Raw genomic sequence first — 25722 nt, 5'->3', positions numbered from 1 at the left:
CTGTGTGAAAAGGCGGTAAGTCATGTAAACTTGGCTGTAGTTTGCCAGAGGAACCCTGTCATGATTCAAGATTGCCTTAAAAGTCAGCACACTGCATTGTTTTGCCCATTCACCGAATGTCACGCAGAGCACAGCTGGCCCAGAGGGGACGGTGACCTGCTGAGGCAGGAGAGCGCTTAGATACCGCATGTGGGACCTTGTTTGGAAGGCAGGTGGGGTGGCAGTCAGCTGCTTTGCTTTTTAATTAGACCCTCTCCAGTAAGCAAAGGCCTGCTCTTGCCAGCAGTATCCTTCGTGGGTGCATTTAAAGGCTCTCGCAAAGGGCCTTGACTGTGTCATTTTGAGGAGAAATACCGATTGTCTTACAGGGTTCCCATGTGCAGTTTTTCTGTTCTTCCCTCTAGTGTTGGGCATGTAGCACTTCAGAGAGGCGAGATGCATCACTTAATCCAGCTTTTGTTGGTAGGACTCAGCATGTAGCTGAGGAAAGGAGTGGGCCCTGTGCTTTCTCTGTGCTGAAGGTTTAGGAGTGGAGCGGTGTCCTGCATCCGACTTTCAGGTGTTACAGAACTGCTTCATGTGCCTGCTCCTTTCCCCTGGCTTTGGAGAAAGGCTTAGGCGCATTTGGCTTCCTGTAGCGGGAGGTGGGAAACTGTGGGAAGGACAGAATCACTGTGGGCACCCAGCACCGAAGCACTGACGTCTCAGGTGCCTGAGCTGTGATGCTCTCTGCCAAATCACCCTCAAAAAATATGATTGATGAAATGTGAATAAGGAAAAAAAGATCATTATTCTCAGAACTCATCACTGAAATGTCCATGTGAGCATCTTACTGCTCTGTGTGCTCTTCTAGACAGTTACTGTTGTGACTTGTTCATGAGGAGCGGACCCTGCGTGTAGAGTCAGCCTACGTTTGATTTTAGCGGCGTGTCCAGAATACATTGGGAAGCGAGAATATGGGTGTGTGTCTGGAAGCGTCAGAGCGTCCTCCGTGGGGGCTGCTTTCGGAGCTGCTCCTCTGCTAAGAGTGGCGGTGACCGGTGCCTGATGCAGTGATGAAAACAAGTGTCCTCTATGGAAAAGTTCTAGGGCCTTTTGAAGTGTTCCTTTGTCACTCATTAATCTGTTTGAATGTTCCATTTTATGCATAAAACATGTTTCTTTTTTTTATTAAGGTGTCATTGCTATACAGACTTACAAAGGTTTCATATGAGCAACACTGTAGTTACTGCATTCACCCATGTTGTCAAGTCGTTCCCTGCCGCCACCCCTTGCAGTCACTGTCCATCAGCATTGTAGGATGCCACAGAGTCACTACTTGTCTTCTCTGTGCCATGCTGTGACCCCCCTACATTATGTATGCTGATCATAATGCCCCTTAATCCCCTTCTCCCTCCCTCCCCACTCCCTTCCCTTTGATAACTGCTAGCCCGTTCTTGGAGTCTGTGAGTCTGCTGCTGTTTTGTCCTTCAGTTTTACTTTGTTGTTACACACCACAAATGAGGGAAATCATTTGGTACTTGTCTTTCTCTGCCTGGCTTATTTCACTGAGCATAATACCCTCTAGCCCCATCCATGTTGTTGCAAATGGTAGGATTTGTTTTCTTCTTCTGACTGAATATACTCCATTGTGTATGTGTACCACCTCTTCTTTATCCATTCATCTACTGATGGACACTTAGGTTGCTTCCATATCTTGGCTATTGTAAATAGTGCTGCAATAAACATAGGGGTGCATATCTCTTTTTGAATCTGGGATCTTGTTTTCTTTGGATAAATTGGTATTTCTACTTTTAGTTTTTTGAGGAACCTCCGTATTGCTTTCCACAATGGTTGAACTGGCTTACATTCTCACCAGCAGTGTAGGAGGTTTCCCCTTTCTCCGCATCCTTGCCAGCATTTGTTGTTCCTTGTCTTTTGGATAGGACATCTGTCTTTAAAAAATTACACTTAATAAAGGCTTATTCCCCTTATTGAGGCCTGATACACTTTTTCGGGATCTTCGTTGGTAATTATTGGTTAGTGTTAACCTAGTATTAGTTGTATCCTGAATGTTTTGAAGATTTAAATTGAGGTGGTGTTTTTGATTATTATATTATAAACTAATGTCTGTCAAGAGTCCAAGCTATTATACGTCTCCCTTAGATAGTCCATAGGATCGCCAAGTGTGATCTTAGCACCCCAAGCACCCGCACAGTCACCAGAACAAGTGATTGAGCCACCAGAGGCTTAGAGGAAAAGAGAGATCTGGGTAGTGAGTTTCCCAGATCTTCAAATTTCTAGCAGTATTCGCTATAATCATGGTATTGCTCTAGCTAAGCCATCTGTTTAGTGTTCCACACATTCCTCCAATGTTACTTTTGTTCTTGAACCTAGAACCTAGTATAAGAAAGTTGCCTATATTGCAGGGAAGAGATTAATTTTTTATATTCACGGTATAGCGTTAAGTGCTTCTGATAGAAAACATGCGAGTCCCACGAATGGTGGGAATCACACCCCTAGAGCCTTGCTACGTGCGTGTGGTTCTGTGAGCGTGCTTGGAGCGCAGGGTTCCGGCCCCGTCCAGGCCGTCTGGATTGTCACTGCAGCTGGACAGTGTCTGTGCCCGTGGCTATTCATGTGCACAGAGAGCACAGCAGCCTTTCTCTGGATGTGTGCCTCCTGCTTGGGGCTCTTTCTGTCGTTACATTTACAGAAGGCAGAGTGTTTTAGGACTAGTATCTGTGATGCCCAAGAACCACCAGTTATTGTGAGTGTAATGTAACTCAACATACTCCTGTTGGCTCCAACGAAAGATAAACACACAGCATCACTCTTAGTGGGGCTTGTGCAACTGGCGTAGACAGTGATGTATCGCCTGCCTTTCCAGGTGCCCCTGCCTGATGCCCTTCCGCTCCCTGAGAGGGAGGCAGTGCCGCGGAGCTCCAGTCTAGCCTCTGTGCCTCCCACCACTTTCAGTCTCACTTTTAAGGTATGTACTGCATGCATCTCTATGTATCTTGATCCCTGCATGCTGGGGTGTGGCTGACCACCCCTGCCTGTGTTCTCCCTGGCCTGCGGGAGCAGCAGGGCAAGGCTGGGCAGGTGGGACGATGCCCAGTCACCTGAACGTTTCACGTGCTCTGGTGCCACTTAGCAGTGACCTGAACCTTTGTATTTAATGTGAGGCTGTCATACCTGTGAGTTTTGTCTTAAATGCACAGGAGAGCATTTACCTTCCATATGTGTACTGATATCCTGTTAGAGGTCTTAATAATTTGGATATATTAGTTGTATACAGAGAAAACAAACTAGCTTGGTGTTGTGTGTTTTTTATCCTAAGTACTAATAATGGTAAGAATGCTAATTTTCTGTCTTAACTATAAATCGTGTAAATTGAAAGAAGATAATGTAATTAGAATATTTATTTTATACAGAAGTAATTGATTTTGATTTGATTTTTGGATGGTTTTTTGAATAAGGCAAAAGATTTTAATTTTAGACAACATAGACTTCTTGATGTCAAGAAGTTCAGGAATTTTTTTTAAATCTCGAGTTTCTAATTTTGAACTATGTTCTAATGTGTTTCTGCAATTGAATTATTTGTGAGTATTTTAAATCAGTTCACCTCAAGATTAGTGGTTAAAAAAAGTGCAGACATGGAATTGGATGGAATTGGATTTTTTTTTTTTAACGAGCTTTTATCTCCTTGGTGCCACCTGCTCAGTTGTAATCTGTGATCTGGGCAGGTGTGGAGCCCCTGTCACTCCAGGCGCCGCAGTGGGTGGCAAGTGGGTCTCCCTGGGGGCCCTCAGGAGAGGGGCAGACTGAGTCGATTCTGTTACGCGGCCAGCGTGTGTCTTTCTGGGTCTCTGGCCTCCTGACCACGTCTCTCCCTGCCCCCCAGCTGCTTTGCAGTAACTCTGAGACGATGCAGTATTGCAGCAGACCACCTGTGCTGGCATCACCCCGCCGGCACTGCCAGTTCTTGTGCAGCTGTGGCTGCCGTTCTCGGGTGAACGGCTCCCTCACTGTGTGTTGTACTGTGTCTTACATGTGGATCTTAGCATTGTGCCGCTCAAGGAAGGAGTCTTGATTTTACATAAGCATATATGTCATCATTGATTCTTTAGGCCAGTTGTTAATTCTTCAGAAAACACATTCAACATTGCCTTTTGCTCAATGTTTCCAACACCCCCCAAAAAAATAACATACATTTATAATTAAAATGAATTTAAATTTAATTGCATTAGCTTAAAAGTTTGGCTTATTTATACTTCTCCAACATTTCTCTTTCTTTGGGTAATATATGAAGTATAGAAAGAAGTTCTGCCTGGATATTATTGACAGTATATTTACCAAGGGGAGAAATGAGTATGGTTAAGTAATTGTACTTGTTAGTTTCCTTGAATTTCCAAAAAGTAAAGTCTAAATTTTCTTGCTGTTTAAGAAGCCAAATGAAGCCAAATGTATGGCCTACATATTATACAAGTTTGATTAGTGATAATTTATGTTCCCAAGATGACAACCAGTGTAATAGACTTTGTACTGTTTAAAAATTGCTCTGAACTATAAAGCCACAGGTATTACAAGCAAACTGCATTTTGTCTTTCTAAGTTTTTTCTTTTCAACTCTCCAAGACTTGTTTTAAAAATAAAACACCTTTGAAATAGGCAAGGTGATTGTGAGGAAAGTGACCTATATTTTGAACTTACAATGATAATACTAGTCATTAAGAAAACATTAAATTATATATAGTATGTGTTTTAACAGGAAAGCAGAGAAATATATAATATTTCTCAAATTCTTACAACTAAGGTTAACGTTTTAAAAGTTGTTACTTCCGGGACCTACAAACTTCCCAGAAATGGTATTAAAAAGTCTTGTTTCAGCTGAATTTTGTAGGTTATCTTGCCCCAGTATTTTGACTAGTAGAACTAAGAACTTCAGAATCCATGTGTCTGTCCGTCCAGATCAAGTAGGATGGACACACCTGGTGTGTGTCTGTGCTCTGTGTTCAGTGCCCACTGGCCACTGCAGTCATTGAGCACTTAAGTGTGGCTAATCCAAGTTGAAGTATGTGGTATAAGTGTAAAACAAAACATACTGGATCTGAAATAGAGTAATTTTTGAGAATTAAAACATCTCTATTTTTATGTTGATTGTAGGTTTTAATTACATTGTAGTTATATTGGGTTGAATAAAATGTTATCAGAATTAGTATTGCCTCTTTGTTTTTATTTTTTAAAATGTGACTACTACTAGAAAATTTAAAACCATACATGTGGCTTGCATTTGTATGTCTGTTGATAGCACTGCTCTAGATAGATTGATATGAGATCTGTTTCTACCTTTTAAGAAGCTAGGAGCCTGTAGCTAAAAAGCGGTAGCCACAAATACAAATGGTGGCAGTTAGTACCAGAAAGGCTTAATGAGGTCCTGGGTATGAAACGTGTTTCTGTTACATCCAAGCCTAAAACCTCTGTGGTTATACTGCCTTTTAAAACACTGGGCATCAAAGCAACCAAACAGAAGGTCCCATCGTCTGCCATTTGAGAGCTGTTAGCTTAGGAAGAATGAGCAGGATGGGTATTTCCTGGAGCAAATAGTGCCTTTCCAGCCGGAGTCAGAACCTGTGTCTGTCTTCACGGGACGTGGGATTTCTTCCCTTTCCATACGTACAGCCAGGGGTGAAGGTTTGTGTTGAGCCGACACAGAATCTGATGGCATTAATCTGACTGGCTTGCCAGGCAGGCAGTCTGCAAGCTCACTGTAGAGGCATGAGTAAAGCCGGGTGCCTCACAGTTTGATGCAGGGCAGAGATAAAGGGGAAAGTGAAAGGTTTGAAAGCCCCGTGCAGTCTTACTCTTTTACTTTTGTGTTTTTTTAAAGATTATATTTGGAATTTAAATACAGATATATGTATATACACACATATGTATGTGTATATGCATATTATGCTGTTAGCAGAGTGATTTCTTTTTCACTTTAAAAAATTCCATTTTATTGCAGATGGAGTCTGCACGTAAGGCGTGGGAAAATTCTCCAAATGTGAGAGAAAAGGGCTCCCCGGTAACTTCCACAGCACCTCCGATTGCAAGTGGCGTCAGCAGTAACGCCAGCGGCCCCAATACCAGTTACAGCTCATTCGCCAGCGCTTCCGTGCCTCAGATCCCGGTTGCTTCCGTCACTCCCACCACGTCACTGTCAGGTAGATGCTTTCTGTACCTCCCTCCTAAAGTGCTTTAAAATTTCTTAGGACCTTTTCCTGTTGACTGCTAGCATTTATAAAAGATGGAAGATGCACGTAAGATCGTTTATCTGCAAGTTTGTGCACTTGCGGCCATTCTTACCCCCGCTTCACCCTCTCCTGGTTTTGGGTAGCTTGGCATACCAGATACTGACAGTTCTGTTCTAACAACACACTCTGCTGGACCATCTCTTCTTCCCACACCCACTTCTCCACCCCCGCTCCCCAGTCCCCATTACAGATGCTAATAAGTAATTGGTGATTCTCTATCTTGTTCTAAACTTTTCTCTAAAATTCACCTTTTAATTCACCTCCTACTTACATTTATAATCCTCAAGGTGCCGTGCTCTGTCCTCCTGTGATCTTGTATTTTACTATTTAATTTCCTCCTTGTTTAAATTTTCTATTGTTTGTGTTTCTCCAGATTTTATAATCTTACTTGCATTTAGTAATGTGCTCCCTCCTTTTATAAGCCACCTCATACCCACTTTGGTCCTGAGGTGCAGTATATATATAATAAGTACATGGTAGGCACATAGCATGAGCGGTAATTTTCTGGTTTATGGTTGATGCTTGTGTTACTTTACTGCAAACAGCAGTGGCACTTAAAAATGCACTACATTTTCCTCTTATTTTATCCCTCTGACAAATACAGGTACTGGTACATACACTACCTCCTCTTTGGGTACAAAATCCACAACCACATCAGACCCTCCTAATATTTGTAAAGTGAAACCCCAACAGCTCCAGACAGGCAACCTTCCTTCTGCAAGTCACTTCTCCCAGCTGGGCTGCATGCCTTCTCTGATTGCACAGCAGCAGAGCCCACAGGTCTATGTGTCTCAGTCTGCAGCAGGTAAGACTGTCAATGCTAAATGTAAGGAGTTTAGAAAGTAAGGATTTTGTGAAATGCTCATTTTTTTCTTCTCTTCATTACCCTTTCAAATTGAAAAGTTTTTTGATCTGCTTTGCAAATTTGTTTCCTCATAAAGTTGATTGCTGTCTCTCCTTGATAATAGGTATTCTGGGGCCCTTGACAGTTGTTTCTTACATATATGTTACATATATATGAGATTAGTGTCTAATCTGTGAAGTAACGTGCATTTGACGTTATTCCGGCAAGTAATGAAAGTTTGTTATCTAAAACTTGAAAAATTGATAGTAAAGTTCAGGGGGAAGAATAAACCTAAGACTAGCAAAAGAGGAGAGAATTATACATCGGAGCCGGGGTAGGTTGACCTACTGAATGCCACAGTGCTGACCTGAGTTAAATAGTGAGTGAGTAAACATTTGAAAACATTCAGACTCTAATGATGTGTATTCAGAATAGAAGAACAGTGAGGTTTGTTCTCGCCTTTCCATGTGGGAAATACTGGAAAGGTTGATAATACCCAGTATCTATAGGATCATGGGTATTGCTAATAAGCTCTTACATGAAAACAGCAGATCACACAATGGTATGTATTATACACACCAAAGAAATCTGTTAAGAATCTTTACCAGATTCTTTCAATTACTAAATGTAAGTTCTTCTAAAACATTTTGCTAAATTCTAGTAGTAGATTTGAAATTGGAGTGGGTTTGCTGGTGAACGGGTAAGTTCATTTTCAGTTTTAGGAGATGGTGTAAATCCTGCTGATTCATACGTACCTCATGGGCAGTATAGGCAGTGTCTTTCCATACCTTCTCAAGTACTCAAGTTGTCGTTTTAACTTGCATGTGCCTTCCAGAGGTTTTAGATCTCTGCATGATTCTAGTTTTTCCTTGGTTTGTATTAATTTGCATAGGGCTCACTTGATTTGAAATCTGCTAGAAAACTTTGTTTTTAGTTAGTTCTGACCCATGTTACTGCTTGCTTTTTCTGATGGCCTGTAGCTCAGATCCCAGCGTTCTACATGGACACAAGCCACTTATTCAGCACCCAGCACGCACGCTTGGCCCCACAGCAGGGCTTCCAACCAGGTCTTTCTCAGGTAAAAATCAGATCTCTTCCATCTCGTATTTGTTTCTTGGCATTTTTATGATGTAATGGTTATCTTGGGCTACAAATAATAGACTCTTTGAAGTTGTAGTCTGTTAACAACATGGGACAACACATGATTGTCCTGGTATATATGAGTAAAATTTCCAAACTTTGCCCAATTTGCAAACCTTTAACGGTTAACAATGTAGAATAAATAATGGGTTGGAAGGAACACCTTAGATGTTTACATTTGGTTTTGTTTTTAAAGGGAGCTGATATGTGGCATTGGTTTTTTCTTTTCGTACAAGTTTCCGGTTCGCACCGGTGTTGGGATTTGTGTAGGTGCTGTTCTGGTGATGTTTCTTGTTGCCTTGTAGCCGGCTTCAGTTCAGCAGATCCCGATCCCTATCTATGCGCCACTGCAAGGCCAGCACCAAGGCCCGCTGGGTCTGGGTGCTGGGCCTGCTGTCTCCCAGGCTCAGGAGCTGTTCAGTTCTTCACTTCAGCCGTACAGGTAAAGGCTTCAAAATGACATTTCCCATGTTGGAAGCAACGTACTTGCTGAGCCTTCTTGCCAGCCCAGCTGCTGCTGCTTTGCTCCCAAAAGCTAGGGTGACACTGTTACAAACTACATTAAATAACTGAGCATGCTGGTTCTGTCCTGAACCGCGGCCTCTGGTGATTTGTCAGATTTCACTGACCAAGTCAAGCCTCAAAGCTTCTTGTGGAGGGTAACAATTCCCTAACAATTAGAAAACGCAGAAAACAACTACAAAAGGACCCAAAACTGCCATTTCCCTGCCAACAGCTGTGAATCCAGGCCTGCTCCTTCCAGGCTGAAGATTGGCAGATGACAGCAGTATGCGAGGGGCTGAGGCTAGGGCGGGTTGCAGTGGGAGTAGTGGGGCGCAGAGCCACAGATGAGGAGAGGCGGTGGTGGTGTGGCGACAGGCACACCATGTAGCACAGGGGGAAGTATTCTTGCTGAAAGATTAGCTGTAAGTTACCTTTGTAGTCAAGGAAGCAACAAAAACTGGTCTTTATTGAACTTACCTTTTTTATGACAGCTCTTTACATAGATTAATTTACTTAACCCTAACTTACTTAGGATTCACAAAACCTAAAAGATTTAAGGTAAGTTGAATCACTCCTATTTGACATGCATATTTGGGCCTTGAAGAAGGAGTGTTTACGGATGTCACACTGAACAGTGGCAGAGCCTGGGTCAGCCTCTGGTGTCAGGCATCTCCACCTGCAGGGTAGAGGCAGGCATGACAGTGGAGTGGGGGTGCGAGCGTGCGTGGCCGCGTCGTCATGGCGAGGCTGGCCTCCTGTGTGCGTGGTAATGGCCCTTAGCTCTCAGAAAGGAAAGATTTACTTTCAGTACATTTAGTTAAGGATGCAAAGGTGACGTGTTTGCTTTTAGAAATACATCTTCAAAGTAGTTCAGTTAGAATTTCCATACTTTATAGATTAAACTTGGCCTCAAAATGCTAAAGCTCATTTCTTTGACATAAATTAATACTCTGAAAGAAGCCAAGTTCAACTAATTAAACCTCGACAGAGCAGAATTACTAATATACTTAATGTGGCTCTCACTTTCGTGTTTGACTAAAGATTTTTCAGTGAGATTTAGTACATCTGTATAGTTAGTTCTATAGTATGTTTTATTTTGTGGTATTACTGTCACGTAGTTTGATTATTCCAACAAATTCTCTCCCAGTACAAGTAAAACTGCTTCAAGTAGAAATCAGAGGCAGTCTTTCATAGCTACTTTCAAGCTCTGTGAAGTTCAGTGATTATTTGGTCAAGCCCCCCATAGCCAGTGGGTGGAGTAGCGGTGCATGGCTCCCTTGTACTCATGGTCCCCCTTCAAACAACTGCATTGGAGCCTTGGAAGATGTGCTCTTTAGGGCCAGAGCAGGGCAGCAGGAATGATGTGTACCCCGTCTGGGGTGTTGCTGGTGCCTGCCTTGCTGAGAGGCATGGGGTCAGGCTTTGGAAGCAGATGTGCATGCCCTCCCTGCTCTCAGCCCGCCCAGCCCAGTGTCGCTGCTGGGAGGGAGCCCCAAGTTGATACGTCACACAGGTTAGTTCATGACAACATGTTGTGTGTTCTCGTGCTGTATTTGAAGCATGGGTTATAAGCAGACATTGAGAAGATTACTTGTGACCCCAGACTAGCATTCCTACCACATACGTTAGTTTTATCAAAATATAATGTTGTTTATTGGTAATACTCTAATGCACTACTTTGATTTAGTTACTTATTCTTTATCTGAGCAATTTTTAAAGTATAGATAGGAAGCCTCTGTCCCAGAGGTAATAGGGCAGTGTGAAGTTAGATTCCAGCATTTTATTCTTTAAAAGAAACCTTTTGCATACGCAGCAGTGTCACAAACTAGTCGCCACGCTGCATGTGACTTCTCCGTGGCTGGCTTCGTACCTGGAGTTTGTGCCCTTTGGTCATAATGCTGTATTGCGTATTTGAAAGTTGCTGAGAGAGTAGATTTTAAAAGTTCTCATCAGAAGAGAAAAGGTTTGTACCCATGTGTGTTGATGGATGTTAAGTAGGCTCATTGTGGTGATCATTTCACAATACACACAAATACAAAAACACAAATGAGCCTCATTGTGTTGTACACCTGAGACTAATACAATGTTATGTGTCCATTATACCTCAGTAAAACAAAAATCGGTGGGTGACCCCGGTGTGAGCTGCTGCTCTGCTTCATTCTGTGGAGCCTCTCACTGGAAGTGAATAGAGAAGGGGAGCCAATGAGCTGTGGGTCCCTTGAGTCTGCGTGGAACACCGATGCCCAAGAGAGCGCAGACCTGGTTCTCAGCTGCCAGGTGGACACATGAAAAGAAATAATTCTCATTGTTCAGGGGACACATCTCTGCAGCTTCTCACAAAGAGCAAGCCTTCTGGGGGTTTCCTTGTGGGGCTTCACTGTATGTGGGACTCTAAGTCTTAACATAGATGCCCAGGTGCCTTAAGACGCAGTCTGTTCTCCGCTTCTCACCTGCACTCATTAGGGCACGTGGTCATTCGGGTTACTCATTCCCAAGATTTCCAGATTCCAGGGATAATTAACTTCTAAACAGGTCCTTTCTCCAATGCCCACACAGATCTCAGGCGGCCTTCATGCAGAGCAGTCTGTCCCAGCCGTCCGTGGTCCTTTCTGGCACTGCCATCCACAACTTCCCAGCTGTCCAACACCAGGAACTGGCCAAGGCACAGTCGGGCCTTGCCTTTCAGCAAACGTCAAGCACTCAGCCTATTCCCATATTGTATGAACACCAGCTGGGCCAGGCATCCGGACTCGGGGGTTCCCAGATGATGGATACACACCTTCTCCAGGTAAGGCTGGGATCATGCCCTGCTGTCATATTCCTGTGCAGTAGTTCGAGAAAGAGCGTTTAAAGAAACGATGTTGAAGGATAGCATGAAGACCAAGGTCTTCCTTCCTATCCAGTACTGAAACGTTTAGAGATGGTTTGCAAATGACAGCCATAAGCTGAGTTGGAAACTTGTTGTTCTTGTTGCTCTTCTCTTGAAAATTTCTTGTAGGCCAGAGCGAACCTTACGCAGGCTTCAAACCTTTATTCTGGACAAGTGCAGCAGCCTGGCCAGACGAGCTTCTACAGTGCTGCACAGTCACCGAGTGCCCTCCAGCAGGTAGACTGTGGCGCATAGACCTCCTCAGTTCTTACTGTCTCTGCATTGCATCGTTAAGGCTTCTGTTGTCGGGTAGCTTAAATGAGACATGGTGCGGTGGCGCTCACACTCTCCGAGCTGCCCTTGGGGCACCAGGGGTGTGCTGGCAGCGGGCTTGAGTCAGTTCTGGTCTTCACCTCTTTTTGTTTTGGATGGGTTTCCATATAATGGATCGCTGTACGAGGACTCCGTGAATGTAAGTTGTAAGCCCTTGTCTGGGATGCGTGGTGCTCGTAAGCGAGGTAGAAGCAGTGGAGGACTGCGGGCCACCACCCCGGCCAGCAGACAGGTGGGATGGTGCAGCCGAGAAGGAGGCATGTCTCCTGAGTGTGTGAGCATGAAGGTAGCTGTCAGTGACAGGTATGGTTTCTACAGAGGCCAACTCCGCTAGCAGTGCCATTAATCAGCTAACTGGAAGCTGGTGGGCTGGAGGAGAGAGGTGAGCCATTAGTCATTTTCTCAGCTATCTTCAGTGGCTCTTTTAGGTGGTGACAATTCATAAATATATGACCTTGTCTATTTGAAAAGTTGTGGCTACTTTCTGACTTTGTATGTCCATTTTTTTTGTATTTTATTTACAGTCACTTGATATATACTGCGTATTAATTCAAAGATAGCCACAATGATATCAGTTACAGTTTCTCCACTGCTAATCTTACTGCACCTTTAAAAACAGAATGGGGGTAGTCACTGGGCAGAAGTTGTGTGTGTGAAATGCGTTAGTAGATTGATGTACTCCATTTAGAGTCTTAGAAGCATTTGAAGAGCTCTGTGGTTACGGGGATTTGCACAAACGGACGGGTGTGCGTGCTGCAGCCTCCCTCTGCTCACTTCCAGGTTACAGTTCCTTTGCCGGCATCCCAGCTTTCCTTGCCTAATTTTGGATCCACGGGGCAGCCCTTAATCGCCCTGCCTCAGACTCTGCAGCCCCCATTGCAGCACGCCGCCCCGCAGGCCCAGGCCCAGAGCCTGGGCCGTCCTGCCCAAGTGAGCCAGCCCTTCAGAGGACTGATTGCCCCCGGGACGCCACACGGCATGGTCACAGCCGCCGGGAAAGTAAGCGGGCGAGGCGGGCACCGTTGCTCCGAGCGCTGGAGGCCCCGTATGTGATTATGCACCTATGTAGTCTGCAGAAATACAGGGCATCAGTTTACCTCCAGGAAACCTCAGCTTCAATACACTCTTCATCTACTTTTTAAATATGTTTGTCGCCCTCTGTTTTTTTTTACCTAATAACTGAGAACTCATAAATTTTGTGGAAGAATTGGATTTTACATTTTCAGACTTTGGCCACAAGTTGGTCCTTGATAATTCCACGGTATTTGAAAACTAATTATAGTATACTTATACTGAGTTTGTTTGCCCTTTGCTAGACTGTCTTCATATATAGAACAGTAAACTTCTAAACAGGTCCTTTCTACAATGCCCATGCAGATCTCAGGCAGCCTTCATGCAGAGCAGCATTTAACTTCCAGAATTGTGGGAATGTTAACGTTTATTTTATGCTCTTCCTCAGATGTCTGAAATGGAGCTAAAGGCCTTTGGAAGTGGCATTGATATAAAACCAGGCACGCCTCCCATCAGTGGCAGAAGCGCCACACCCACGTCCAGTCCCTTCCGGTAAAGCAGACATTCACACTTGCCTGTAGAATTTCCCAGTGGCCGAGCACCATTCGATAGATAGGTGACGTGTCACCGGTCCTGCGGTGAAGGCACAAGGCGCTCTGACAGTTCTATCTGAAATGCTAACCTACTGTATTCGTTACACTGTACTTTAAGAACATTTTTTCTTAATACAGGGCAGACCTAGCTAGTACCCTTTCACCTCTGCCCCTGCAATGTCTGTCCACCACTGTCGTGTTTGGTAACCCACCATGGTAGGTTCTCATCGGGCACCACGTCTGGCGCGGCTCCCTAGAGCAGCGCCTCTAGAGACCTAGCAGCACTGTACTGACCTGATGGCTTCTCTCCAAGGGCTTCTTCCACAAGTCCGAGCAGCCAGTCCAGCAAAATGAACAGCGTTGTCTATCAGAAGCAGTTCCAGCCAGCCCCTGCCCCTGTGAGGATGGCACAGCCTTTTCCTACACAGTTTGCACCCCAGGTGGGCAGCCCAAGTGGGAAGTGACGTGACCTGCTTGCAGACTGACGGCTCGTCCGGCCTGGGCTTGGGTTCTGTGATCTGCCGTGTGGTGACCAGCGTAGAGGCAGGTTCCAGGGAGAGAGTTTCTCAGATCTATGACACTGAGATCAATTCTCTGCCATTTTTGGCTAGACGCAGGTAGTAACTAGGCCTAAAGCAGACAGTAAAAATAGAAGATTCCCCACACAGCTCTGATGATTTCCGTCCTGTTTATCTTTTTTAAGAAGTTGACTTTTCAGAGAAGGGTCCCAGTGCTTAACGTTTTCTAGGTTTTAAGTGGTTTCTTTTGTTTTTGTTTTTTTCAGATAACTATTTGTCATTGAGGTTAAACTGTCCAAAGGATGTTCTGATACACATGTAAAAATATTGGCTTCCCTTCCCTTTGCTAATGATATGGAAGGACTAATAAAACTGATAACTCACAAACGAGAATTGGTTCCTGAGAAAACACGTATTTGTTGAATTAGTACTGTTCGGATTGTGTTTGGTATAGGCATGTGCCTTTTCTGCAACTATATTATTTTTAAAAGTCGTCCTGATGAATAGTGTTCCCATCCCCCCTTCAGAGCTTATAGCTGGAATGCTAGAACCCCCCTCAGTGGCATAGCTCACTCTGCCTAATCTTTGTCAGCTCTCCAGGCCTGTCTATGCTTGGCCCCTGTAATGGGGTGGCCCAGACCCACACCTCTCCCTGGCACTGTGGGCACAGGTGTACTCTGGGATAAGCCAGCCTGGTGCTTTTTCTTAACAGTTCGATGTTGTATGTTTTGTTTTTTTCACTCAGATTCTCTCTCAGCCTAACCTGGTCCCTCCATTGGTAAGAGCCCCACATACTAACACCTTCCCAGCGCCTGTTCAGAGGCCACCAGTGGCGCTGGCCAGTCAGATGCCTCCTCCGCTGACCACAGGCCTCATGAGCCATGCTCGTTTGCCACATGTAGCCAGGGGTCCTTGTGGGCCACTCTCTGGAGTCAGAGGTAATCAGGCCCAGGCTGCGCTGAAGGCCGAACAAGACATGAAGGTTAGTACAGCGTTAACAGCCAGCAGAGCACGAGTCTGTCTCTGAACCATGTCTTAGATGCCTCTGGACCCATAACCGCAGACCCGGGCGCTTGCCGTCTTAGCGGACCTAATGAAGCTAGCTGCTTTTATCTGTTCCTTTCTATATTTTATTTTTTTCCCTGTCACCCACACCCTAGTTTTTTTTTTTTTTTTTTTTTTTTCAACTACAGTCAGCAAATATTAACATTTTAAACTGTGGCCAAATTAATCACTTATAAAATAAATATTTGAGGGAGATCTGAGTTTCGCTGCTACACTTTGTGGAAGAGCACAAGAGTCATACATATTATAGGCTCCTCCCCCGCCCCTTTTTTTTTCTTTTACTTTCTTTCCTTTTTTTTTTTTACCCCCATCCCCATGTTTAGGATACAAATCATGGTTATGTGAGACTCTGGAATGGGCTAGACGTGTCACACATCTTGATTATTTTTCTTCCCTCATGAGTCGTCCAAGTATAGTTTTCTTCTCAAACTGTTCCCATACCTTTTTTGCCTGCCACCTTGGACTGTGCCTGCACAGGCCATGTGGTGACAGGTGAGGTGCTCGGGAAAGCACCCTGGGGTTCTCCATGGCAAGAGGCGCCTGCAGGTGTGAGGCTCGCTGGCATGCGTGGGGGAGCGCCCTCAGGCGTCTGCGCGGGGCGGCCCTGCACGCCCATCTGCCGTTCGGCAGCTGGGCCTGGGCCATTGCTCTTGCTCAGGCGTGGCTTTAAGGGGGGGTCTTAGTGGTTTTGCCTGTGTCATCACCAGATGTGTCAGGTCAGACTCGAGCCCAGAAAAGCTCTCTGCTTTCAAATAGGTATTCCCAGCAGTGCTTTCTGGTTAGAAACAACTTATGATCAATCATCCTATTAGAGAATTTGGTGGGCCAACCAGAGTTTCTGGGTTGATATCCCTTCTTTCTGGTCCAGAATAATCAAATTTAAAGACTACCCTTCAGTGAAACTCCTGTTAAATACTATCTGCTTTTATTAAGGCTGTGTGCCTAGGACTTCCATCTGTTCATAACTGTTAAAGATACTAGTATGTGTGGGAATCTTTGGCCTCAGTCTCCAGTCCTTTCCTGTCCCCTGGGCACCTGACTTGTGCATTCCCATGTTGCGATGGCCCTGGAGCTTAACGGGGTGGAGGGGTGTCCGTCTCTTGGGGATTGCTTCAATCTTTGGGGAGTCCAGGTCACCTGTAGACCATGAGGGGCTTTTGTTACATGAGAGGTGTAGTAGGAACGGGAGGTTAACTGTGTGTGTCCCAGTGGTGTAACTTACAGGTTGACGTAAGTATGTTCTTTGGGGCACATAGTCAGTAAAACTAGGAAATAATCTCACCAACTCAGAATGTGGTAGGAGCTATCAGAACTTAGTGATGAAGTGGAGTTGCAGTTACTAACTTCTGATGCTCTTCCCCTGCAGAAGAGAGCTGTGGGAAGAGGACTCAGCCACCAGACATTTGGTCCTAGGTGTTGGTAATGCCACAATATAAGTGCTTCCTTTTCATTTTATTGTAGACCACATATTGATAACTAGACATTTTAAGTGTTAAATATGTTTTTACAAATTTGCAAGCAGGCTCCCTAAATATGATATTATCACTAAGTTTTATTCCCAAAAAAATGCAAACCAACAGCAATTTCTATTTCATTACATTTTTAAGAGGGCAAACTTTGAAAAGGTGGGAGGTGGTCCTGTTCATGTTCTTTTAAAAGCTCATGGGATGTTTTTACAGATAGGAAGAAACCTGTCCATTAAAAGCTGAGAGATCCATGCAGTCCTTTTGGTTTCGACCGAACCGATGTGGGGGAAGTGATTTGTGGTTGGCGAAAGGACTGGAGCTGGTAGATGGACAGGCTGTGCTGGCGTTTCAGTTGTCGTTTCTCATTTTTAAGGCAAAACAGAGAGCAGAGGTTCTTCAGTCCACGCAGAGGTTCTTCTCTGAACAGCAGCAGAGCAAACAGATAGGAGGCAAAGCCCAGAAGGTGGACAGTGATTCGAGTAAACCTGCAGAAGCCCTGGCTGACCCCCCAGGTGTCTGTCAGGAGAAGGGAGAAGAGAAGCCCCCCCCTGCACCAGGCGTGGCCACCAAACCTGTCAGAACTGGACCAATCAAACCTCAGGCCATCAAGGCCGAAGAAACAAAGTCCTAGGGGCTGCGCTTTACTGCGGGGCAGGGACCTGGGGAGGGGAGGGGAAGGAGGGAGAATGAGGCAGGAAGTGCCAGCAGCCCGAGGCCAGATGGCCTCTGACCTCATCCCGCAGACGCAGGAGCCGCTCACACTGACCCACGGCTGGGCTGCCGCACCTGCTGGATGCGACGCACTCTTGACGGCCGCGCACCTGCAGTCCACACCCACGTAAGATGGGCGCTCGCTCCTTGAGAGCCTGTAACCTGGAACTCGATGATACCGGAAGTGGGAGGGAGGCAGGGAGGGAGGGAGCTGACCCCGCAGAGGCGCCGAGGTGCAGCCCAGCCTGAGCGGGTGGTGGCCCGGCCCTGGGCTCCCTGGATGTGGTCGGCCTGGGCGAGGTCCTGAAGGTGGAGGAGCCCCGGTTTCCCGCGGCAGCTGCGTGGCGACAGCAACTTGCTGGTCCGCTCCCGGAGGGTGCGGGGCTGTGAGTCCCTCCGAAGGAAGCTGCTGCTGCTGAGGGGACCCTCAGCTCCTGCCTTCCACGGGGCTCCCGCCTCTCAGACACGGCAGGTTGGGAAAGTGCCGCTCGGGCTGGGTTGCCTTCCTCCACCCAGTCATCTTTGTATGAATCTGGTGGTTGGTGTGGTCTTTGTTTGTTCTGTTTTGGGTTTGTTTGTTTTTTTTAACGGTTTTTAGCTGGCAGTGATGAAGAGCGGTGAACACCCAGAGCTGTGCCGCTCAGAAGGGGCCCATCGGAGGAGGTGCGCCCCCACCAGACGCAAGCCGTCCCGTGGGCCCTCTGCTGGGGAAGAGGGCCAAGCCCAGTGGTGCCTGTCGGTGCGCCCTGGTCGCCTGGGTGGGGGGCCGCTCGTGTGTGTCAGGGCTGTGAGCGCAAAGCCTGCGCTTGCTTGGTGAGGCCACGGGTGACCCTGCTGGCCAAGTTGTTTCAATGATGCGCGCTCGGCTCTCCTTCCCGGACGGGGCACAGCTTGGCTGTCTTCTGGGGCTTTGGGGTTTTTACCTTTTGTTTTTGATGGAGTGTGTGCTGTATGTGTCTAGCTCTGGTCAGACGACTGCAGGGCCTTGGATAAGCTTTGCTGCTATTGATGCGTAACATACTGCTATTGGTCTTTTTTATATAAGTAAATAAGTAAGTAAATATATATACATATACACACACGTATAATTTGGGTTTTGGGGAACTGGCTGCCTGTCCACTTGGGAGACGTGTCCCAGTTGTACCGTGTTGGGTCGCATTGTACAGAGATTAACAGCCATATTGGTCTAGAAATGTTAAACCTAATTTTTTCCATTTGTACAGGGGTAAATGCACTGTATTAAATATGTAAGGTCTTATCTACATGGGTTTGATTACAGAAACTAATAAAGTATTCTCTAAATAATGAGCCCGGGAGCTGCTGATCCGTTCCTGTCTGAACGGAAGTCTGTCATGTACCAAAAACAGCGATCAGGACTGCGGTGTGCCCCAGGGAAGGAAGGCCCCCGAGGACATGGCTTCCAACCCGGAGGAGGCACAGAGCTCATGGGCGAGCAGGGTTGTCCCGGGGTCAGTCGTGGCCGTTACCAAGGCAGCTGCGCTTACGTGTAAAGCAGCCTAGGGGGGGCAGGAGAAGTCTCAGCAGCACAGGGTGTGGAGGGATGTCTCACCTGCCCTGGGCAGAACCTGAAGAACCCCAAGTCGATCTTGGTGCTGACGCATTCACAGTGTGACCACCTGCTCAGGCCATCGCCATCACAATGGCTTCGTTCTGTCACCTCAGTTGGTAGATCAGGAGGGATTCCATTTTAATTGCACTAAGTCCCATTTCCAGACCACGTGGCTTCCAGACCCAGCTTTGGGAAAAGTAGGAATTAGATACTAAGGGGCTGTGTGCTGCCTTTGCTCATTAGCACCATACTTATTAAACATGTAGAATACACTAGTACTGTAAGTCCTACCTCCATACCGAAGCTCTCCCATCTGAGGTCATGGGAACACACCCCGGGCTGATGCGGAGGGTAAGGCAGGAACACGCCCCAGAGCTGTGCGGCTGGCAGGGACTGGGCGTGCGCTGCTCAGCTCGTGTGCTGACTGGAGAGCACAGGTCCCTTGGGCCCTTTGCCCGCTGGGATCTAGGATGGGAGACACGGCGACAAAGGCCAATTGGTTGAAGCAGGACATTGGTGTGGGGGCTTCTCTGGATTGGTCTGGTTCTCTCAACACAGTGGGCTGACCCAGATGTAGCAGGTAGCAGCTGACATGGGTGTGGCCACGTGACGTGAACATTCTCTTGCCCCTTGGACTGTCCTGGTGGGGGAGCAGGGCGTGTTCTGGTTGTAACAGTGGAGCTTCGGGACAGAAGGATAGGGTGGGGGCACTGGAAATGCGCTTGCTTGTCTCCACAGTAAAACCAGAGAAAGCAAAGCCCCAGCGTGCCCTCGGCTGGAGGGACGGTGCAGAGTGGGCAGGAGCAGAGTTCACCCGGGTTAAGGGGCCGAAAGCGGCCTGGTGGCAGGTGGCTGGCCGGCTGGAGATTGGGAGGTGCAGGTGCCGTGACCACTCCGTTCAAGTGTTTAGTTTATACAGTTTAAGGTTTAGTTTCTCTCCACTCCTGATGAAGCCTGCGCTGTTGCTTTGAGCTGTCTGCTAAGCTAGTCTTTTACAGATGTTAAGTACAGAAGTCCTTTTAATTTTTATAGGTGACTTCCCCTTAATTTTCTGCCCCCACCCCCTGCCTAATTTGATGAGAGTTTTTTAGACTGAAACTGATAGAAATCACCTGACAACAGACTTCACAGCCCACTAACTGGGGCATCAGAATGTGTTAAACTGGCAAGTGGTCAAGTTTGGTTAAGACTTGCTAATTTACTCCATCTCCAATTTAAGAATTATTTTAAGAAACACTTTCTCTCCAGTGGGGGAATAGTGTACTGGAGGGGAAGGGGATTTACCAGGACTGCAGTTGAAGTGAGAGAGCGTCTGGTAGGGTCAGGCCTAAGTGCAAAGCACTGGACAGAGCCGGGAGTCGGGAGGGTGGGGTACTTTGTTCCTGGATGCCCCTGAGCACTGCCCTCAGCGGAAGGTAATGTTGGGGGACTCAGCTGAGGGCCATTGCCATGGGCCCTCCTGGCAGCTGGGATGTGTGCCCCGCGTGGAAGGAAGGGCACTGGCTGTGCACCCAGTGTCTGGTACGTGCTGGCCCCCTTTCAGGGGTTGGACCAGAACTCGTGCTCCTTCCCCACTGACAGAGCACAGGAGGGCCACGGGCCTGGCCTGAAGAGAGCGTGTCCACGCTGGGGGGCAGGTGGTGGCGGGTGAGAGGAGTGCGTGGCACTGAGATAAGAGGGACCGTGGGCGAGGAAGGCCACCGCGCTGTCCCCTGTCGCTCTGAGGGAGGCGGGGTGGCCCGCTGGGAGCAGGAACAGGGAGACGGCTGTTGGTGGGGTGCACAGCGTGAGCAGGAGCTCAGCCCTGGACTCGGGTGTGCAGGTTTCCTGGTTAACTGGGTGTCAGGTGGGCAGTTGGTGGAGTTCAGGAGAGCACCGGACTGGAGGGACAGGCAGACTGTCGTCATACCGATGGTGTTTGAACAAACAGTGCAACCAGACGGGATTGGGGGAGAAATGCACGTGGAGCGTAGAAGGGGTTTGAGAGCTGGGCTGTGGATGCTCTGCCCTTAAGGGTTAGGAAGGTAAGACGCAAGCTCAGGGAACCGCAAAGGAGCCTGGGCTGGGAGCGGGGAGGCCTGCGGTCAGGGCGAGATGGGCTGTGGGGCAGGGGGAGATCTGCCTCCCAGCGCCCCTGGGGCTGAGGGCTGGGCCACGTCTGTGAGTCACCACAGGGCTCGAGGAGAGAGGAAAGGAATCGGAGACATGGACAGTGGCTTTCCCAAGAAGTCTTCATGTTTTGTGGTGAGGAAAGGAGAGGGTTTGAATGCGAGATGAACATGTTTGTGTGCTGATGGGGAAGATCCTCAGAAGGCAGGATGGTGGGAGAGCACCAGGTCCTGAGGCACCGGAGGGGCAGGCAAGGGGGAGGACGGGCAGCTGGAAGGCGCACGGCTGGGGCGCTTCGCACGTTCTCATGCTGGCTGTTTTCCTTTGCCGGGTTGGGGGAGGTTGGGGAGATGAGGTTGCTAGTCTGGGGCAAGCTCCTGCCCGAGGTTTCAGTCATGAATTCCCCTGGGATGGCTGCGTGGCCACAGGCCTCAGCCGGGAGAGGTGAGGGCCCAGGGATGCTTCTGTGTCACGCCAGGCTCGTGTCCTGCTGCCTCAGCCATGGGTGCATGTCTGCAACACGCCGGCCTTGTGCATTTTGCAGAGACAGGGGGTAACTGAGTCATGTTCAAGCTCTAGGGCTATAAAGCTCTGTTGTTTCCAGGCGCTGGTCAGCTTTCCAGTTCACATCATTCTCTGAGGCCCCGTGGGGTCACCCATCCCCCATCTCTGCCACACACATCCTCAGGACGAACCCGTCCCCTGTATGGCCATACTACCAGGAGCCTCACAGAAGCATGGAGTCCACTGGAAACTCAATTACGATACTGGTAGTTCGGTGTTTTCTGTTGATTCTAGAAACACGTTTGGTGCGTGTACTTAGCAAATGTAGTTGTTGTCTTGGTGAACGCTGTGCCCAGGTGGACGGTGCTTGGCGTTCCCTCTGTCTCCCGCTGTCACGAGCAGCAGCTCCCTGCTCTTTGCTTCAGGGAGGCCGATGCAGATCCCCTGACGGTTTCACCACCAGGACCCCCTAGCCCGTGGGAAGTTTGGAAGCTGGGACGCAGGAGCACGGCGCGGAGGGGGGCATGCGTATATGGGAGGCAGGCTGCTATTGTGAGGCCTGAGGGCGCCTCTGAGCCACACTTCCCCTGGGTCCCAGGTGCCAGCACATGCACCATTTCCACCATCACTCGGCCTGTAAATGCCGCTCCAGGAAACGCAGGTCAGGAAGAGGGCGACTCCCAGAGGGAACAGCTGCTCCCCTGAGCCCCTGGGCCTGTTCTCCCAAGTATTAAAAAAAACCTGAATGTTTACTCACTCAGGCTATTGTGTATAATGCTTTTACGACCGAGTTCTACAAAAATGCCTTGTTGACCTTGGTGGAATATTAGGACAAACTTGCCAATTATAGGTGAGGAATGAGTTGTCTGAAGGGCCAGTCGCACAACTGCCATGTGCCAACGGGAGGATGGAAGGGCCCCAAGTCAGCAGAAGCGAAGAACCAGAGACGCCAAGCATGGGTGCTCGGCTCCAGGACTGTCTCTGTGCGGGAAGCAAGGCTGCAGGTGGGAGGAGAGGCCGGCCTCTAGCAGCAGACGGCGCCGCGGTGCTCTGGGACGTTCCCTGGCCGCCCGGCTGCGGGCAGGCCCCGTGTGCACCCCGGGGGGCCTCTGGTAAAGCCTGGCGAGCACACTGCCCTCCCTCGGCTGCACCTCCTTCAACCTGCTGCTGGAAGGCTGCCCAAGGTGCCCCACTGTGTGGGCTTTGGCAGCGAGGGGCATGACCTGGTGGGGGCGGCTGGGCTGGGTGAAATGCTATCTGTGTGGCGGCCCCCATGCCAAGCCCTACAAACCTGCTGAAGGGCTTGAAGATCACGTGGTGAGTGGGTGCAGAGGACCAACACTGCTCTGGGCGCCTTGGCCATGCAGCTGAGGGGTGGGCGCCAGGCCTCTGGGGAATCTGCGTCCAAGAGAAACTGGCCCATCTTCCTTTCAAGAACAAAACTGAGGCAAGCAGGTGTTTCGCTGGTTTCTCCACAACTGAGACCAGTAACTACCAAGAAATCCCCCAGATTTCGTCACTACGTTGTGTGCTGGGCACGGTTTTTGGCAATAGACGCCTGCTCTGTTTTCCCCGTGTTCTGTGGCAGAAAGCTGGGTGATCACATCAGGGTGTCAGCAACAGGCCAGCTGTGCTGTGTACCAAGTAAGCCAAAGTGTCCCCGTTGTTACCCGTGAGAGTTTATTCCACTCTTACGGAGAGGCTGCAAATACACGTCTGGTATGAACACAAAGGATGGGGTTCGGCAACACTGGTGAAAACGGTCACGAAGAATCGAGAAGCTAGCAAACATGTACACTTGCTCAACTCCTACCATACATCTCAAAACACCAAAGGCACTTATCAGAATGGTTCATCAGAGGGGTGTGGGGCTCAAAACAATGACATAGGTCCATAAAATCAAGTGTTTGAATTCTGACTTCTGACATCTTAACTAAAATCTCTGATGTATGCAGTTTACTTTGTAAGGCTTAAAATACTTAAGATGATTTGATTTCAAGACCTCCTCATATGGAGAGAACCTAATGCAATACAGTGAAATCAGCATTTCCCTGCACCCGATCATCAAAGAGCACTGCTCTGTGCTGGCCCAGGCCATCATCTCTGCTGTGGGATCTCTGCCCTGTCCACGCCGGCTCTCGGTTCTGCCCGCCAGTGCAGAGGACCATGCAGAGCACAGGGAACACACACCTTCACAGGCCTCCGTGACAAGGGGTCGGTCCTGCTTTCCTTTCATTCCTCCTCATTCTAAGCAGCTTCTCAGAATAGGACAGGAGCCAGAATAAATGTTTTATGTCCTTACCCTTTTTCTTCTTGATTTCCAGAAAGTCAAGAGTCAGACCAACATCGAACTTACATTAGCCCCAACCCCACATCAGTCTCAGGAATGGCGCCGTTTGTCTCCGACATGAAGCGCAGGGGGCGGGCTGGGAAGCAGAACACCTTTCAGCCCCTCTCATGTCTTCACGCTGCCTTCTGGCAAACGCCTGCACAGCGATCCGTGTCACCTCCCCACTCGCAGGGAGGCACGGCATCCAGTCATGTTCCATGTGAAACAGAGTCAGACTAACGGAACAGCTCCCCTGGCTTACGAACACTAACTCAAAACAATTAAGGACATCTTCAAACATTCACTCTCAACATGAAGAAACATGTTTCTCTATTTTCTAATTGTCGTGTACAACAGAAAGGGTCAGTATGGGTACCAGTGTGGAGGGGGCATCGTGCATGTGTGAGTGTATCAGTCTGCACGTGATGATCCCTTCCACGATACAAGACTACAGAATTCAAAGATGCCAATTTTTCCATGAAAGTGTTACTGTTTTGTAAGCAGTGACAGCACAGAAGACTATAGTAATGAGCAACCTACCAATTTTTCTATTGATCTTCATTGTTAAATAATGATAGTTTTGATGGTGGTAACATTTTATTTTTCAAGTGCAGGACGAACTTAGCTGAAAGAAAAAGGATTTGAGGAGGAAGAGGCCTGGCACCAATCTGAACGTGCTTTTGACTTTCAGATGCTTACGTCTCCAGAGTCTCCATGACAAAGTCCTAAGCGTGGCAGACGCCCCGGCGGCCTCAGGACTGATGTGGCGAGGACAGGCAGTGGAAACCCAGGCAGCGAGCCGCCACGGCCTGACGCTCTGACAGAGTAGCACGCCTTCTCAAGCAGCCACGTTTCAACACAGATACATACACAGTATCACCATATAAATACTTCATTTTTTATGGGTCAATTCTAAAAATAATTTTATACTTAAAAGTAGCACAGTTTATTAAAAGGAACACTGGAAATGTGGATTCTTTTTGAGGAGTAATTCTCATCTTCATGACATGGGGAAACCAGATTTCCACTCCCAACTCGGAAAATTAACCACTGATGAGTGTAGTTCTGATCCCAAGTATAAGGACACACAAACACAGTGGGGACATTCCGCTCAGCTGAGACATTTCCATTCATGGACCATACGAGCTAAATATGCTCATTTTGCTGGGTATCCCGTTTTGCCAAAGGATTTAGTATTATTTATTTACATTAAGAGTGGAGAGATCAGAGACAACACTCCCTAGGATGTAAGACTGCCATTTTTTAAGTATTGTTAGCAGACTACAAAATTTATCAATTATATTTAGATCTCTAACTTTTAGGTGTCTTTAGAATCTCTAAATCTGTTTCCCACTCAAATTCCTTTCCTAAGCAGAATGTTTTTGCCTCTTAGTACTAATCCTATAAAATTAAAACATTCTGTGTTTCATACATTTTGAATGAAAAGGACCAAAGAAATAAACCCTCTACAGGATAATTCTTTCCTAGTTAAATACTGATATTTCCTATTGACCCTATTTCAAGTTTAGAGCTCTCTCTCCGCACACACACACACATGCACATCTTACATACACAGCCAAGATATCCACAGGCCTCCAATCAGGTACTCACATACTTCAGAGGATGTACTTTCACTTTGACTTGTTTAAACAATACAGGGAGATCAGCACATTTTAAAGTTACTAATAAGTTTTATCTCTAGGAAAACAGGTTAAGATTGAGGGTGGCCCAGCATTTGGTTTCTATTCCCCAGGCTGCTGGCTTTTTATACCCAGTATAGGTGGCTCATCTGGCATCTCCCAGGGATGATCAGTGATGTAAGAGCTGCCGTTCTGAGCAGACGGCTCTGCTGCTCTCAGCCCTTCTGTGGCAGGGC

At 47.6% G+C, this 25722-nt stretch overlaps 1 protein-coding gene across 14 annotated transcripts in view; it reads left to right on the top strand.

The window, feature by feature from the left end:
- Positions 1-17501, top strand: part of PRRC2C (proline rich coiled-coil 2C) — an 86668-nt gene extending 69167 nt beyond the window's left edge. For 5 of the 14 annotated variants that reach the window (XM_036901208.2, XM_057495087.1, XM_036901197.2 and 2 more), the window contains 12 exons: positions 2870-2971; positions 5992-6190; positions 6885-7085; positions 8105-8202; positions 8570-8706; positions 11325-11556; positions 11767-11874; positions 12751-12969; positions 13430-13533; positions 13888-14014; positions 14838-15074; positions 16997-17501. In XM_036901208.2, coding sequence (XP_036757103.2) covers positions 2870-2971; positions 5992-6190; positions 6885-7085; positions 8105-8202; positions 8570-8706; positions 11325-11556; positions 11767-11874; positions 12751-12969; positions 13430-13533; positions 13888-14014; positions 14838-15074; positions 16997-17254 — 2022 coding nt within the window. In that variant the 3' untranslated portion in view covers positions 17255-17501. Of the gene's footprint in view, positions 1-2869; positions 2972-5991; positions 6191-6884; positions 7086-8104; positions 8203-8569; positions 8707-11324; positions 11557-11766; positions 11875-12750; positions 12970-13429; positions 13534-13887; positions 14015-14358; positions 14480-14837; positions 15075-16523; positions 16577-16996 lie in introns of those variants that run through there. The other 9 variants (XM_036901298.2, XM_036901233.2, XM_036901222.2 and 6 more) reach the window with 8 other exon arrangements.
- The last annotated feature ends 8221 nt before the right edge of the window (positions 17502-25722 follow it).

Source organism: Manis pentadactyla, chromosome 19 (genome assembly GCF_030020395.1).
Source record: "Manis pentadactyla isolate mManPen7 chromosome 19, mManPen7.hap1, whole genome shotgun sequence".
NCBI lineage: Eukaryota > Metazoa > Chordata > Mammalia > Pholidota > Manidae > Manis > Manis pentadactyla.
The sequence above is the reverse complement of the archived record's forward strand: the minus strand, read 5'-3'. Positions and strand labels throughout refer to the sequence as shown.